At 40.9% G+C, this 13,325-nt stretch overlaps 1 protein-coding gene across 5 annotated transcripts in view; it reads right to left on the bottom strand.

The window, feature by feature from the left end:
* Window positions 1-13,325, bottom strand: part of itga4 (integrin alpha 4) — a 325,335-nt gene that overhangs the window by 37,930 nt on the left and 274,080 nt on the right. For 4 of the 5 annotated variants that reach the window (XM_068035544.1, XM_068035543.1, XM_068035545.1 and 1 more), the window contains exons 19-23: window positions 12,147-12,242; window positions 10,951-11,030; window positions 10,484-10,573; window positions 3,632-3,743; window positions 2,334-2,441 (exon numbers count right to left, since the gene is read on the bottom strand). In XM_068035544.1, coding sequence (XP_067891645.1) covers window positions 2,334-2,441; window positions 3,632-3,743; window positions 10,484-10,573; window positions 10,951-11,030; window positions 12,147-12,242 — 486 coding nt within the window. Of the gene's footprint in view, window positions 1-855; window positions 1,261-2,333; window positions 2,442-3,631; window positions 3,744-10,483; window positions 10,574-10,950; window positions 11,031-12,146; window positions 12,243-13,325 lie in introns of those variants that run through there. The other variant, XM_068035547.1, reaches the window with a different exon arrangement.

Here is a 13,325-nt window from a genome sequence, read left to right as displayed (position 1 = left end):
GCATGAGCAGCAAAGGCAGGCAGCAGCCATGATGGGATCTGCCGCTGCCTTGCTGAATAGTGCAGGCAGCTCCTTGGAGGGCCAACAGAATAAAGAGGTGAAGCACTGCTTCCAAAATAAAAAATGTCTTGTGCTTGGCCCAGCGCAAGATCCCCGTGGACCCAAATCATTTCATCTTCCAACAATAAAGTTTGCCTTATGCCCACTATGAGCACGATAGCTGTGCACTATCGTGCACCAGACAGGTCAAGCTCGCCGGAATCCTAATTGAAAACTACAGTGTGGACACCTCTGGCCCCTTGATGAACTCCTCCACGAGCTTAATGGGCTTTAATTGGATGTGAGCAGCATCCCCGTTCCCTCCCCCCTGTCCCAGAGGTGTTGCGTTCTAGAAACGACCTCCGGAACCATGACTTTCAAATGGCAACTGCACTCGGTCCACCACTGCCCTTTGAAAATCCAGCCCCTGATTTCCAAACTCTTTCAGTTCTTTGTAATCTTACCTATTCTATCACATTTGCTACTGTCATTTTTCTTAATATTTTCTCTTCCTTCAAAGCTCCAAAATACTGTCCTACAACAACTTCTTCCTTACTCTACCCTCATCATACTGAAATTAAGGCTAAGACTGTCTCCTACTCGAACCCTTTCTTTCCTAGATCATCGCTGTGGAACTTGCTTACCTCCGTTTGGCTTCCCATCACCTACCTTTTTTGGGCTTTTAAAGGCTACATTTGGCATCACTGAACTATTTTGTTTATTTACCTCATTTTTCAATGTTGGTGATGCATTTATTACATACTAACTTTTTGAGTATACTCCATGTTACATTTATACAAGACCAAGAATCATCAAAAGAAAAACTTGAAATTTGTCTTCATATTGGTATTTTATTCAGCCCATTACATCATCAAGTCAGATCATATCATTAATTAATGCAACAGTAGTTATATCAAAGTAAAGATGCAGTAATTATGGCACCACTTCAGCATTCTGAAATTACCAATTATTGCATCACTGACTTAGCAAGACAGAAAGCTAATTCATTTTACCAGCTATGCAGTTATTAGAAAATGAACTTTTAAGCACCAATGTAAAAAATAATCTTCCCATGCAAGCTCAGGAAATGCAACACATGCTCTTTTAACTCCTCCTTTTCCATCGTTCAGGGCCCAAACACTCCTTCCAGGTGAACTTGTGATTTACGTGTACTTCTTTCAATTTAGCATACTGCATCCTTTGTTCATGATGCAGTGTCCTCTATAATGTGAAGACCAAATGTAAATTGGCTGACTGCTTTACTGAACACCTTCGTTCTGTCCATAAGCGTGATCCTGAACTTCCAGTCGGCTGTCATTTTAATTCTCCCCTCCACTCCCATTCTGACCTTTCTCTCCTTGGCCTGCTACACTGTCCTAATGAAGTTCAAGGAACTTTACAGCCTTTTGGATTCAACAACAAGTTCAATAATTTTAGATCATAACCACCGCTCACATTTCTTTCGATAGCAGCTATTAGTAATGATTCTGCTATTGCCATTTACCCATCTCCTTGACCCATCTTTTATTTCTTTACTCTCCTTTTCCCTTGTACAAGCATCCCTTTTGTCATTTAATCTCTCCTGCCTTCCACCCCATCACAGACCTTCCTTGTTTCTCTTTCCTCCCTCCTCCCCCTTTCCCTGTGTCTGTTCTTTCTTAGAACTTGTCAAATCTCTACATTTTTTCAGTTCTGAGGAAAGGTCATTGACCTGAGACACTGGGCTGAATTTTTACTTACCTTACCCGCTGGAATGTGGACAGATCCGAAAGGCACAGGGATGCCAGAAATCAGGATACCTCCGCCTCTCTTACAGCAGCTGCATAAAATCATCAATCAGTTCCCTGACCGAAAGCCAAGCCTGATTGAAAGGCCTGATCAGACTTGATGGGGTACATGACAAAGAGGGTCGCAGCCTCATCATTATATCTAAAGTACTAACCAACCTCCTTGAAGCAGGTTGGCTGCCCCACCAGCTTTCTGCCTGAAATCAGTGGGTTTGGTTGGGAATCGAATATTTAAGATTTTAACAGCACCCCACATGACCCAAATGCGTTTTTTAAGGTTACAATTCTCACCATTAACTCTACTTCTCTGTCCATAGGGGAAACACACTCACAGAGAGCACATTGGAGATTGTAATGTTATATGATACAGAAATAAAATAGGCAAAACTTTGTTGTGACCAATTTTGCTTGATAGAAATCTGCTTAACCAGATTTTGAGAGTCTAATGGCAACATGGTGTTACAGATGTTTTTTTTTCAACTAACACTTGAAACAGTACAATCCTACCGTTATATCAAGAATTTCAAACAACTTGAAGCCATTTTCTTTCAGTGTGTTGGGCTGGGTAATTCGCAGTTCAACACCAGGAGCCATGCTGTTCCCCATATTGATGACCTTGAAGTAAGTTAATTGTGAATAGGTAAGTATAGGCATTGACGAAGCCATTATAGCAGAATATTTTATGCAACATTCGCACACAGCTATGAGGAATACTGGTCAACAGTTTATAATGCAAATATTAACCCATGCCATCTTAACTTTCATATTTATCTCTTTTACATGAATTGCCAATAATTTCCAAGAACATTACAAACAAAGACAGATTGCTCACTTTTTAGGAGCAGCAATGGGATTTCATTTGACCCATTTTATGGGGTGTAAAATGGGCACAATGAGGGCCAGGTTCGTGGAGCGACACCTGTGCCCAATCAGTGCCAGGGGTACAGGCAATGCTATGTTGGCACAGAAGACTGCCCAGGAGCCCATGGTACCTGCCTAAAACAGGCATTGAGACCGCTGCATTACATTAGTGAGCAATTAGCAGAGCAGACTCTAGGCGTGCTCTGCTCAAACGTTTTTCCAGCAGTCGCAGTGGCCTAAGCAGCAATTACCATCAACAAGTAATTTTATTGGGCCAGGCCAGCTCAGACTTAAGTTCAGGTGAGCCTGTTGTAGGGGTTTATAATGAATATTAATATCCTTCTGTTTTTCTCATCATTTTCCAATGTTATTTTAAATGCATCTGTGTGAATAATGAATATTGATTACATCATTTAAGAGCCGGCTTTAATGATTTATTTAGCTGTGAGTCAGCAAAATAAACCTTGGTCATGAAATCAGGGTGCTTCACAGATCATGCAATTTCAACTGTGCTCATTGCAGCTCTGTTTTACTACTGAATCCTGTAAGTCTTCCAATCAAGTTCTCCTCGTAAAGTCCTAAACTTTCACCATTTGAACAAAAATATTCAAAAGAAAAAAAGAGGCACAAGTACAGATTAAAAAAAAATTCCCAGAATTCTTTTAACTGTTTGGTTTTTGAAACAAGAACTGACAGTGAGACTGTCTACATCAAACTTTAAAACAACTTAATGTTTGACTCCCACTAAATGCAAAAAATGATGTCAAGTATTAGCCTTTTACAGCATGTCAAACCTCAACAGGCAGCTACTAAATTAAATATGAACATATTTTCTAGGCACTTACCTATCTACAAAACTGAATCAAGATTCTTAGGCAGAAGCTTAGTCCAAAAATAAGCAAACACGCACATATATTTCTGTAGTCTGAAGAACAAAGACTTACTTGGAATGAATAATTGATATACTTATATGTGCAAGCTGAATCATAGAAAGTAAATGGCTCTGTGTCATCGTCTGTGGCTCCATCATACAGAAATGAAGAAGGAAATACTGATCTGTTTCAAAAAGAGAGTAATACTATTTTAACAGACTTGTGGAAAGTATTGTTCAATACCTTTTCATATGCAGCCCAGCAAAAAAAGGGTTTACTCGGTGTGGAACATCTGCTTGTACTAACATTTTTATATGGTAATAAACAGCATTTTAACCAACATCTGTGCTTTGAATTTCTCATTAAGCAAAGAAGAAAACTTAAATGAAACACGATGTTGAGTCTGGAAGGTTGTAAAGTGCTTTACAAATGAAACAGTGATTTACTTGTACATCTTTCAATTTAGTACTCTTTGCTACCAACAATGTCTTCTCCTTGACACTTGGAGGCCAAACGCAGAACAGAGGTTCACTTTGTTGAATACCTCCAGTCAGTCCCCGCAAGCGTGACTCTGAGCTTCCAGTCGCCTGTCATTTTAATTCTACGCCCCACCCGCAGTGTGACCTCTGCCCTCAGCCTTCTCCACTGTTTCAATGGAGATCAATGGAAGCTTGAAGAACTGTGCGTCATCTTTAGATTAGACACTTTAGAGCCTTCTAAACACAACATTGAGTTCAATAATTTCAATCCTAACCACTCTCCCCATTTTTTCAGACAACAGCTGTTGGTAATGATTCTGCAGTTGCCATTTACAGCTCCTCTAGACGCAGCTTTTGTTTTTTTTACTTGTCCCATTACCATCCCCTTTTGCCTTGCACCATCATCCTTTCTGTCATTTAATGTCTCCTGATTTCTACCCTATCACAGACCTTCCCTTTTGTTCTTTCCTCCCCTCCTCCCACTGTCTCTGCCTCTGTACTCGCTTCAAACCTGTCACATCTTTCACTTTTTAAACTTCTGAGAGAAGGTCACTGACCTGAAATGTCAACTTTGTTTCTTTCTCCACAGACGCTGCTTGACTTGCTGAGTATTTCCAGCATTTTCTGTTTTCTAGTTCAGATTTCCAGCATCTGCAGTATTTCACCTTTGTCTTAGCCCATTTTTATTTCTTCATGAGAAATTAGGCTTTAGAAATGCAAAACAAAAGAATCTGCTTAAAATGTATTTCAATCTTAGCTTTGTTCACCAGCATTAATGTTTTTTGGTGGTTTTGTCAGTGAAAGGATGAAGAAAATGCAGTGTTCCGTCATATACTTTGAACTATTATTATAGCTGATGTTTACTATATTATGCTCACCATGTTTCTAACAGTAGGATTATATGCTTTGGTTTTCATACTAAAAACAATCCTTTTTCTTATGCAATCCAGTGATTTAATGTACTTGCATTATTCCATAAGAAAGCTTATCATAAGTATCATTCACTTTTACTATCTCATTAGAATCATTAATAATGATAAATATGTAATAAATATACAAAGATGAGTATAAGTTATTAGTGGTAATGCTGCAAAGGCCTGTCTGTCCAGATCCTCACAGGATACAAGAGCAGGTTGGATACAGGGCCATAGAATTCGAGCCCCATTTTCCAGCATGCCCTTGTTTCATAAATTATGTCAACTAGTGCCAGAAGCAACACAGGTGCAGCAGATGCTGATCAGCAATTTGTTTTTCTTCACTTCAGACATGCAAGTGGCCCTTTCTGCAAATACAAGGGCGAAATGCAAACTCTGAGAATACATGTGAATTAAAGTCGCCTGTTTGCTTGGCACAAGCCTAAATGTTTTTTTCATTATTTATAAACAATTTTTTAAAACAATTTTATTATAAAGAGTAATAGCTACATAATTTATGGTTTTAAACATCAGATTGAATTAATGTAAGAGGTAATATGGGCAATACATTTAAGGTGATGCATTGATGTACTGTCTACTTGTGCTTTTGTATTAGTCCCTCTTAATTTTTTTGTGATTACTTCCATGTAATGCCATGTTGGAAGAATTAGGTGTGAAGGATTTCTGAGATCTCACTGTAGATAGGCTTGTGATTCTGTTAGCTGATTACCTCAGTATGTTGTAGCCTATCAATGTGCAGGAATATGCAGTCTGTTTATTGTGAAAATTGTTCCTTGTCTGTAGTTATGATTGTGAGAGCTAATGCAGATTGGAGGTGACTTATTTGCTGAAATCTCCTTAAGCAACAGTCATAAATGCAAAATGCTGCCGATGCTGAAAATCTGAAATAAAAACAGAAAATGCTGGAAATTCTCAGCAGCTCAGGCAGCATCTGTGGAGAGAGAAACAAAGTTAACGTTTCAGGTCAATGACCTTTCATCATAACTGAAAAGAGTTAGAGATGTAACAAGGGAAATTAGAGAAGCAGGAAAAGAACAAAAGAGAAGGTCTGTGATAGGATGGAAGGCAGGAGAGATTAAATAACAATAGGCACGATGGTGCAAGGCAAAAGGGGGGGTGGTAATGGGACAAGTAAAGATACAAAAGATGGGTCTAGAGGAGGTGTAAATGGCAATAGCCAAATCACTACCAACAGTTGCTGTCTGAAAGAATGGGAGTGGTGGTTACGATCTGAAATGGCTGTAAAGTGTCTAATTGAAAGATATGGCATTATTCGTCCAGCTTCCACTGAGATTCATTAGCATGCTGTAGGAGACATAGAACAGAGAGGTCAGAATGGGAGTGAGGTGGAGAATTGAAATGGCAAGTGACCCGGAAGCTCAGGGTCATGCTTGAGGACAGAACGAATGCGTTCAGCAAAGCCATCACCCAATCTGCCTTTGGTCTCCCCAATACCAAGGAGAACACATCATGAGTAGCGAATACAGTATACTAAATGAAAGAAGTACAAATAAATCACTGCTTCCCTTGGAAAGACTGTTTGGGGACCATATGGTGGGAAGATAGGAGGTAAAAGTTGACATATATGGGGAGGCGGTGGCGTATTGGTATTGTCACTGGACTAATAACCCAGAAACCCAGGTATTGCTCTGGGGACATGGGTTCGAATCCCACCACAGAAGAAGGTGGGAGTTGAATTCAATTAATAAAAAAAAATCTGGAATTTAAAGCTAGTCTAATGATGGCCATGAAACCATTGTCAATTGTTGTAAAAACTCATCTGGTTCACTAATGTCCTTTAGGGAAGGAAATCTGCTGTCCTTACCTGGTCTGGCCTACATGTGACTCCAGATCCACAGCAATGTGGTTGACTCTTACATGCCCTTGAAATGGCCTAGCAAGCCATTCAGTTCAAGGGCAATTAGGGATGGGCAATAAATGCTGGCCTGGCCTGCAACGTCCACAACCCATGAAAGAATTTAAAAAAATATATACCTGCTTTGGGCAGCACAGACTCCTGAATTTCCGCACTTAGTACCATTGAACCTTACCTACTATCTGTGGTGGAGCTGTATGAATTGGGTTGCCTCTTCTGTCACTTGGTCAAAGGAAGATGTCAATGAGGGACTATTAGTAACTTGAGAGCCACCTGTTTCTATCTTATACAGCCATAGTCCTGACTTTGGGTTTTTACTGCAATGCGCAGAGATCTTTGCATTTGATGCATGATCACTGAATCCTTCCTTCATCTCTGACACAAATGTGTTCCAAGAATATAAAAATCAGCTTTTACCACATCTTATTGCCACAAAATCACAAAATTCCTATGACTGAAGAAAGTATTATTTGCCTTTATGCTGAACAGGCACCCCTCCCCCGCCCCCCACCCCCGGAATATAGGCTGGATCCCAACTCCACCTGGGCTCTGCCCTATTTGGACTGAATCTTTAAATTCAAGTAGTGGGACAGGGCCTTTGGGCAGATCTTTCACCTAACTATCCCTTACATCAAAGGGGCATGTCAGGGTGAGCTCCTAAACTTCCTAAGGAAATTCCTTTCTTTACACCCTTGAAAAGCCTCAGTGGAACCTATGCCTGAAGAGTCTGATTCCTTTAAGACCTTCTTAAAATAAGATTACTGATACTAGAGGGGATCGAGTAGCTTCTCTAGCTGGAATGGTTCGAATCAGAGCTGAAGAGTTACAAAAATAATTTTCTTTGGCCCATTTGAGCCTTCGGAGGATTCCACTCTGCCTTGGAAGAGCAGATCAGTTTGGGCCAAGGCAGACAACACTGAGGCTGCCTTACCCGAAGACTATCCTGGCTATGATCCCGCCCTCCTCCCCACCCCCACCCACAGAATGTGGAACAGGGTTTATGACCTTGGACAAGTGCGATGGGAGCTCCGTTCCACCGCACTTAAAGAACTTGCATTTATATATCGCCTTTCATAACCTCAGCGTGCCCCAAAGTGCCCCAAAGTGCTTTACAGTCAATTAAGTATTTTAAAATTGTGGTCACTGTTGTAATGTAGGAAACGTGACAGCCAATTTTTCACACAGCAAGGTCGCACAAACAGCAATGAGATAATGACCAGATAATCTATTTCTTGTGATGTTGGTTGGGGGATAATCATTGGCTGGAATACTGGGGAGAATTCCCCTGCTCTTTTTCCAATAGTGGAGAGGGCAGTTGGGGCATTGCTTTACTGTTTCATACAAATACAGCAGCTCCAATAGTGTAGCACTCTCGGTACTGCACCAAGGTGTCAGCCTAGAATATATGGACTGAAGTTTACCAGCCCCCTCGACACGGGCTGGGACACAGGAAATGTGGTAAAATGGTGGCGGAAGGCATCTGGAGGGAAGTCCAATGTGTTCCCGCCGCCACGGGATATTATCAAAGGCAGGAACAGCAGCTGCTCGGCCACCCACCAACCAGAGGCGGGCAGCCAATTAAGGTGATTAATTGGCCTATTGATGGCCATTTTACAACCCACCAGGTTTTTAACAGCTTCGGAATGGCCCTCCATTGCATGCTGAGTCTGCCAGCTACATTGAGGCAGTCTACCAGCAGCTCACCGGGGATGGGGTCCTTCCTTTCCGACAGCTCCACCACCCACGGAGGCACCAACCAGCAGCAATTTCCACCCCTGTGGCCCCAACACTGCCAGTGGAGGGTTCTCCCCTCCAATTGCCTGGGCCTACCAGTCCAGCCCCAGCAGAGAACAAGAATTTTCCACGTACCTGCAGGGGTCGCTCTTGCAGGCTCAGCAGTGAATACCTCCATCGGTGGCACTGCCGAACTTGCAGAGCTGCTGGCCCTATGATTGGGCCAGCAGCTTGTAGAGGCAGGCCACCGTCCTTAATTGGTTGGCTGTCCTGGCTGTAACCTCTTAATTGTCTGCTGCCGGTAAAAGCGCCCCCTGCGGTCCTGCTGTCCACCCACGCAGGCTCTGGTGCTGCTTCTGGTCCAGTTGTCAGAACCCATGGCATGCCAGTAAAATTCTGGCCTATGTCCCTGGAGTGGGACTTAAATCCACAACCTTCTGACTCAAAGGCGAGAATACTACCACTGAGCCAAGGCTGGCACATTATGCAAATGAAGAGGGCCTCAGGGGTTTACAGGCGTACATAAGTGAATAGTTTAGAATTCAATTATTATTAAAGTGTACATCCCATATGTTTGCAGCTCAGTATTTATAATTAACTAATTATAATTAACAGCTTGAATTGTATAAAATGCCGCAAAAAATTGCATGACCAAATATCGGCAGCAGGAGGGCACATTCCAGCGACTGCACAGGGGTGTGCCTGCTGGCAACTTCCATGGATGACCCTGATGAATGTTTAAGGGTTGGGAGATGTTCCTTCATTACTCTATCCATGGTTGGAGACACCACCACCAAAGGTGCATTTGGATGACCATAATCTTCAAGTTACTGGAAAATCTAGTGAAGTCTAGCTCCAGGTTTTCCCCCTGAAGATCCAGAGAGGAGCTCCCTCAGAAGCCTTTACAAAGGTACTCAACCTTAGGGGTCCAGGCTAAAAGCAAGACCTGCGGCCTAGGTGGGACGCACAAGTTCCTGAAAAATCTCCGATGTAAGGTCAGAACTCCAATGTAGGAAGATTATTGACAGGGCTTAAACTCCGGAATGGCAGCACTAAGCTAGAGGGTTACTCCCGAGCATTGCACCATCCAAAATAAATGCTCCATGAGAGTTATTAAGACTTTTATTATGTTTCATTCCCAACCAGCCCGTGTTTGCAAAACTCAAAACATAGTGTCCAACATTAGATATGATTCCGCAATTGAACAACTTTTGCTAAATAATAAAAGGGAAATACTGCAGATGCTGGAAATCTGAAATAAAAACAAGAAATGCTGGCAATACTCAGCAGGTCTGGCAGCATGTGTGGAGAGAAAAGCAGTGTTAACGTTTCAGGTCAGTGACCCTTCATCAGTTCTGTACTTCCAGCATTTCTTGTTTTTATTTGCTAAATTATCCTCAGTGTGCTAAGAATTACACTGACAATCACTTTAAGATTGTCAGTCGGTCTTGCATTGTGGTGTATTTGCATGTACTGGAAGCTACATATATTAAAACACAGGGCCCTGCTCTTTGCAGACCGAAAGAACATGTACACACATTGTGCCTGTTTCAACTAAACAAAATAAGTGACAGCTATTCGCTGGTTCATTCCTCAGGGCAATGCCTTGACCAATCAGAGTCAAGCTGCCTGGTTTAAATTTCAAACAAAGCTTGGTGGTTAACTGTCAGTCACCATAAACTGGTGCATTCTCCATGGCAACACCTCTACCAATCAGAGTCCACTTGCCAACCAATCAGCACTCTCATCTCATAAATTTGTTGCTTTCCCTTATTGGTATTCTTGCAAATTGTCCTGATGCATGTAAGATGAAAAGCGTCGACAAAATGTCTCTATTTTCAGTAATACTCAATTATCACAATATTGTTAAAATTGTTATTGTAGATGACAGATTACTTACCCGTGGACAGCAACATTAACCTCATATTTCAAGGGCAAGTTAAGAGTGACAAAGTTATCATGAAGTAAATCCAGAATCTGTTCGTTTTCACTGTAGAAGTAAACACAGGAAGTATACAACTTTAAATGTGTGAAATTAAGTATTTTTATCTAGAAGGCAAGTAATAATTAGCTTACACATGCCCAGTGGCTTGCCAAAATAACATATGTATATAATTTTATATGCAGCTTTAAAAGAAAACAGCCCCTGCACAAATTCATTCTCATTACTTAAACTGTTATCTTTTTGCTCCTATCCTCAATTAAGCATTTCTTCTCTACAATGTTTCTCTACAGGCCATATAATAAATGTACATCCCTGCAAGGACTTAATGAAGCACAACAGCACTCTTCCCCTAACCTCTGCATTTCACCAAGCAGTGTATCTTTTCCCTTAAGACGGCACATTTGTATTTATAAAATGCTTACCAAGTCGCATTAACAGTGATGACAATGTCTTCCTCTGCTCTGGTAAGCCTGCTGGCATCCAGAAGAAAACTTAATCCCACCTGGGTGACAAATACCAGAAGAATAAATTCTAATATTTATGACATACTGACAGCTGAATTAGAAAGTAAAACGATCAACATCAAAGTTCACCTTATACCAAGCATTGTCAGCAATGCAAGGATTTCTGTTAAACACTAATTTGTTCACATTATAGAACGTATTTATACTCTGGCAGACAACTGAAACCATTTTAAATCTGGTCACAGATAACCTGTATGTGGTTATCATTATTTACAGTCATTAAAATTTTTATTTAAAACTCATCAGCTTTATATTTCTACAATGCATTTTTATGTATCTTAATATATTTGAGTGTTTATTTTCCCTTTTTCAATTTGTTTTTTTTCAGGTAAGGTGCTCATAATTTTGGTTTTTGTCATCTGCTTTAAGCATCAAGTGGTCTCAGTTCAGGGGCAGATGTAGAATGGAGCCTTTTTTTTCTCTCCAACTACTTAACTGAAACCTAGAGGCAGGATTTTTGGGCCCCTGCTGAAGTCGGGAATGGAGGCAGATGGGGCCTAAAATACAGGCACTACCCAGTATTCCAGTTTCCTGATACCGTTCTTACCATTCATAGCAGCTGGCTGCTCCTCTGAGGCTGGAAGGCTTCTAATTGGCTCTCCAGCTTCGAGAGCCTACCTGCCACCCTTAACTGGACAAGGAACCAGGTCAATTAAAGGGGCGCCCCAGTCAAAATCCCAATAAGTGATTATTCGGCCCTCGGGGTGGGTTCGGGACCTGAAAACAGTCCCAGCTCCTGTTTTCCATCCCCAAAGCAAAAATTCAGCCTCTACTCTCAGTAGAGCATCCTTGTTGTCTCAGTGAGAATATTTAATTTTTACCAATATCCTTTGGTCTTTCCAAATGAGATTTACATTTGGTGCTAAACTGTACGCAAAGTTGCATTATGAGATTATGACCTCTGTGAAATCGGTTAAGACCAGTCATCCTCATTCATATAGGACAACAGATCAGAGAGGAAAGCGAGAGAGAAATCTTCAATCCTTCTGTTTGGCCTGGGTGGACTGCGGTACAAATGACAGTGGGCTATCCCACTGCTCCACATGGTTCTCAATTACATTATCTCTTAAAATGATCTGATATAATTTGTATACCTTTGATAAAGAATCCATATACAATTGTCCAATGGTGCATTCTAGACTTGTTACATCTTCTTCATTGGTCATATCACACATTATATGCTTCTCCACCTGCAATCAAATAGCATAATCCTAACTAAGCACCAAACTACTGTCAAATTATTTTTAAATGGTCCCAATTAGTTATAATTATCCATACACTTTTGAGATCTAAAATAAATTGCAACACTTTGCATCACTGTTCAATGAAATTATATTTTACCAATATAATAAAAGCCCTTATATCAGTAAAGCTGGACATTTGGGCATATTTTTGTGGCTACTTTCAAAGTATTGAATACAAAAAATTTGTTTGCATGATATCAAATCTCCCCAATAATATATTGGCCCAGAATTTCTTGCAATGGCAGTTTTGGTGACAAACACCATAAGCTAGATCTTTGCTTGCCATGACTCTGCAACGGTGACATGGAAGCTATATGGTCAATGACCTGCATCTCCATGGAAAAGGAGACCAGTGTTTACTACCTCATGCCCATTGATATGTTGAAGTTATAAAAGTACTGCAATATCCAAGGCATTTTATAGAAGAAATTCTTTCCCATAAATCACTGTTCAGATTAATGAAATTAAACGTGTCTAACTCGGCAGCAAATCCAGTGTCCGGACAGTGGTGTAGATCAGCAACCAGGAGCCAGCCCTTCTCTGCATCTGGATTACGTTTCAAGTTAATGCAATAGAAACAAGAGACTTAAACTGCACCTCAAAATTAAATCTCATTATAAGCTTGTCCAAACTAATTTAAATATAGTGGGAGCGTTCTTAGAACTTATGACCTCTACTACTTGATTTTCTAGCAAAAATTAAGCAGCACAAGAGAGCTTAAAAGTTTCCTTCTTATCTTGTCCATCAGTCTATCTGTTCTGCATTTAAATTTCAGGAAAAGTGACTGACAGAAAGCAGTGAAACTGTGAACTGTTTGTCTAATATATATTAATCACCAAACAGCCTTTTAACCAAACATTAAGGACGGATTTTGCAGTGAATGAATAACACCAGCCGTTCATCACATTTACACTTGGCCAAAGACTTTCTCTGAGATTTTGCAATGGACCATGTTGTGCTTAAAGAGCCATTACAGCATGGTGCCTTGTCCAGGAGGTCAGCGGCCTGATTTTCCTTTTGGGATCAGGA

Source organism: Heterodontus francisci, chromosome 7, assembly GCF_036365525.1.
Source record: "Heterodontus francisci isolate sHetFra1 chromosome 7, sHetFra1.hap1, whole genome shotgun sequence".
Taxonomy (NCBI): Eukaryota; Metazoa; Chordata; class Chondrichthyes; order Heterodontiformes; family Heterodontidae; genus Heterodontus; species Heterodontus francisci.
Note: the sequence above shows the minus strand (reverse complement) of the source record. Positions and strands in the feature narration are given on the sequence as shown.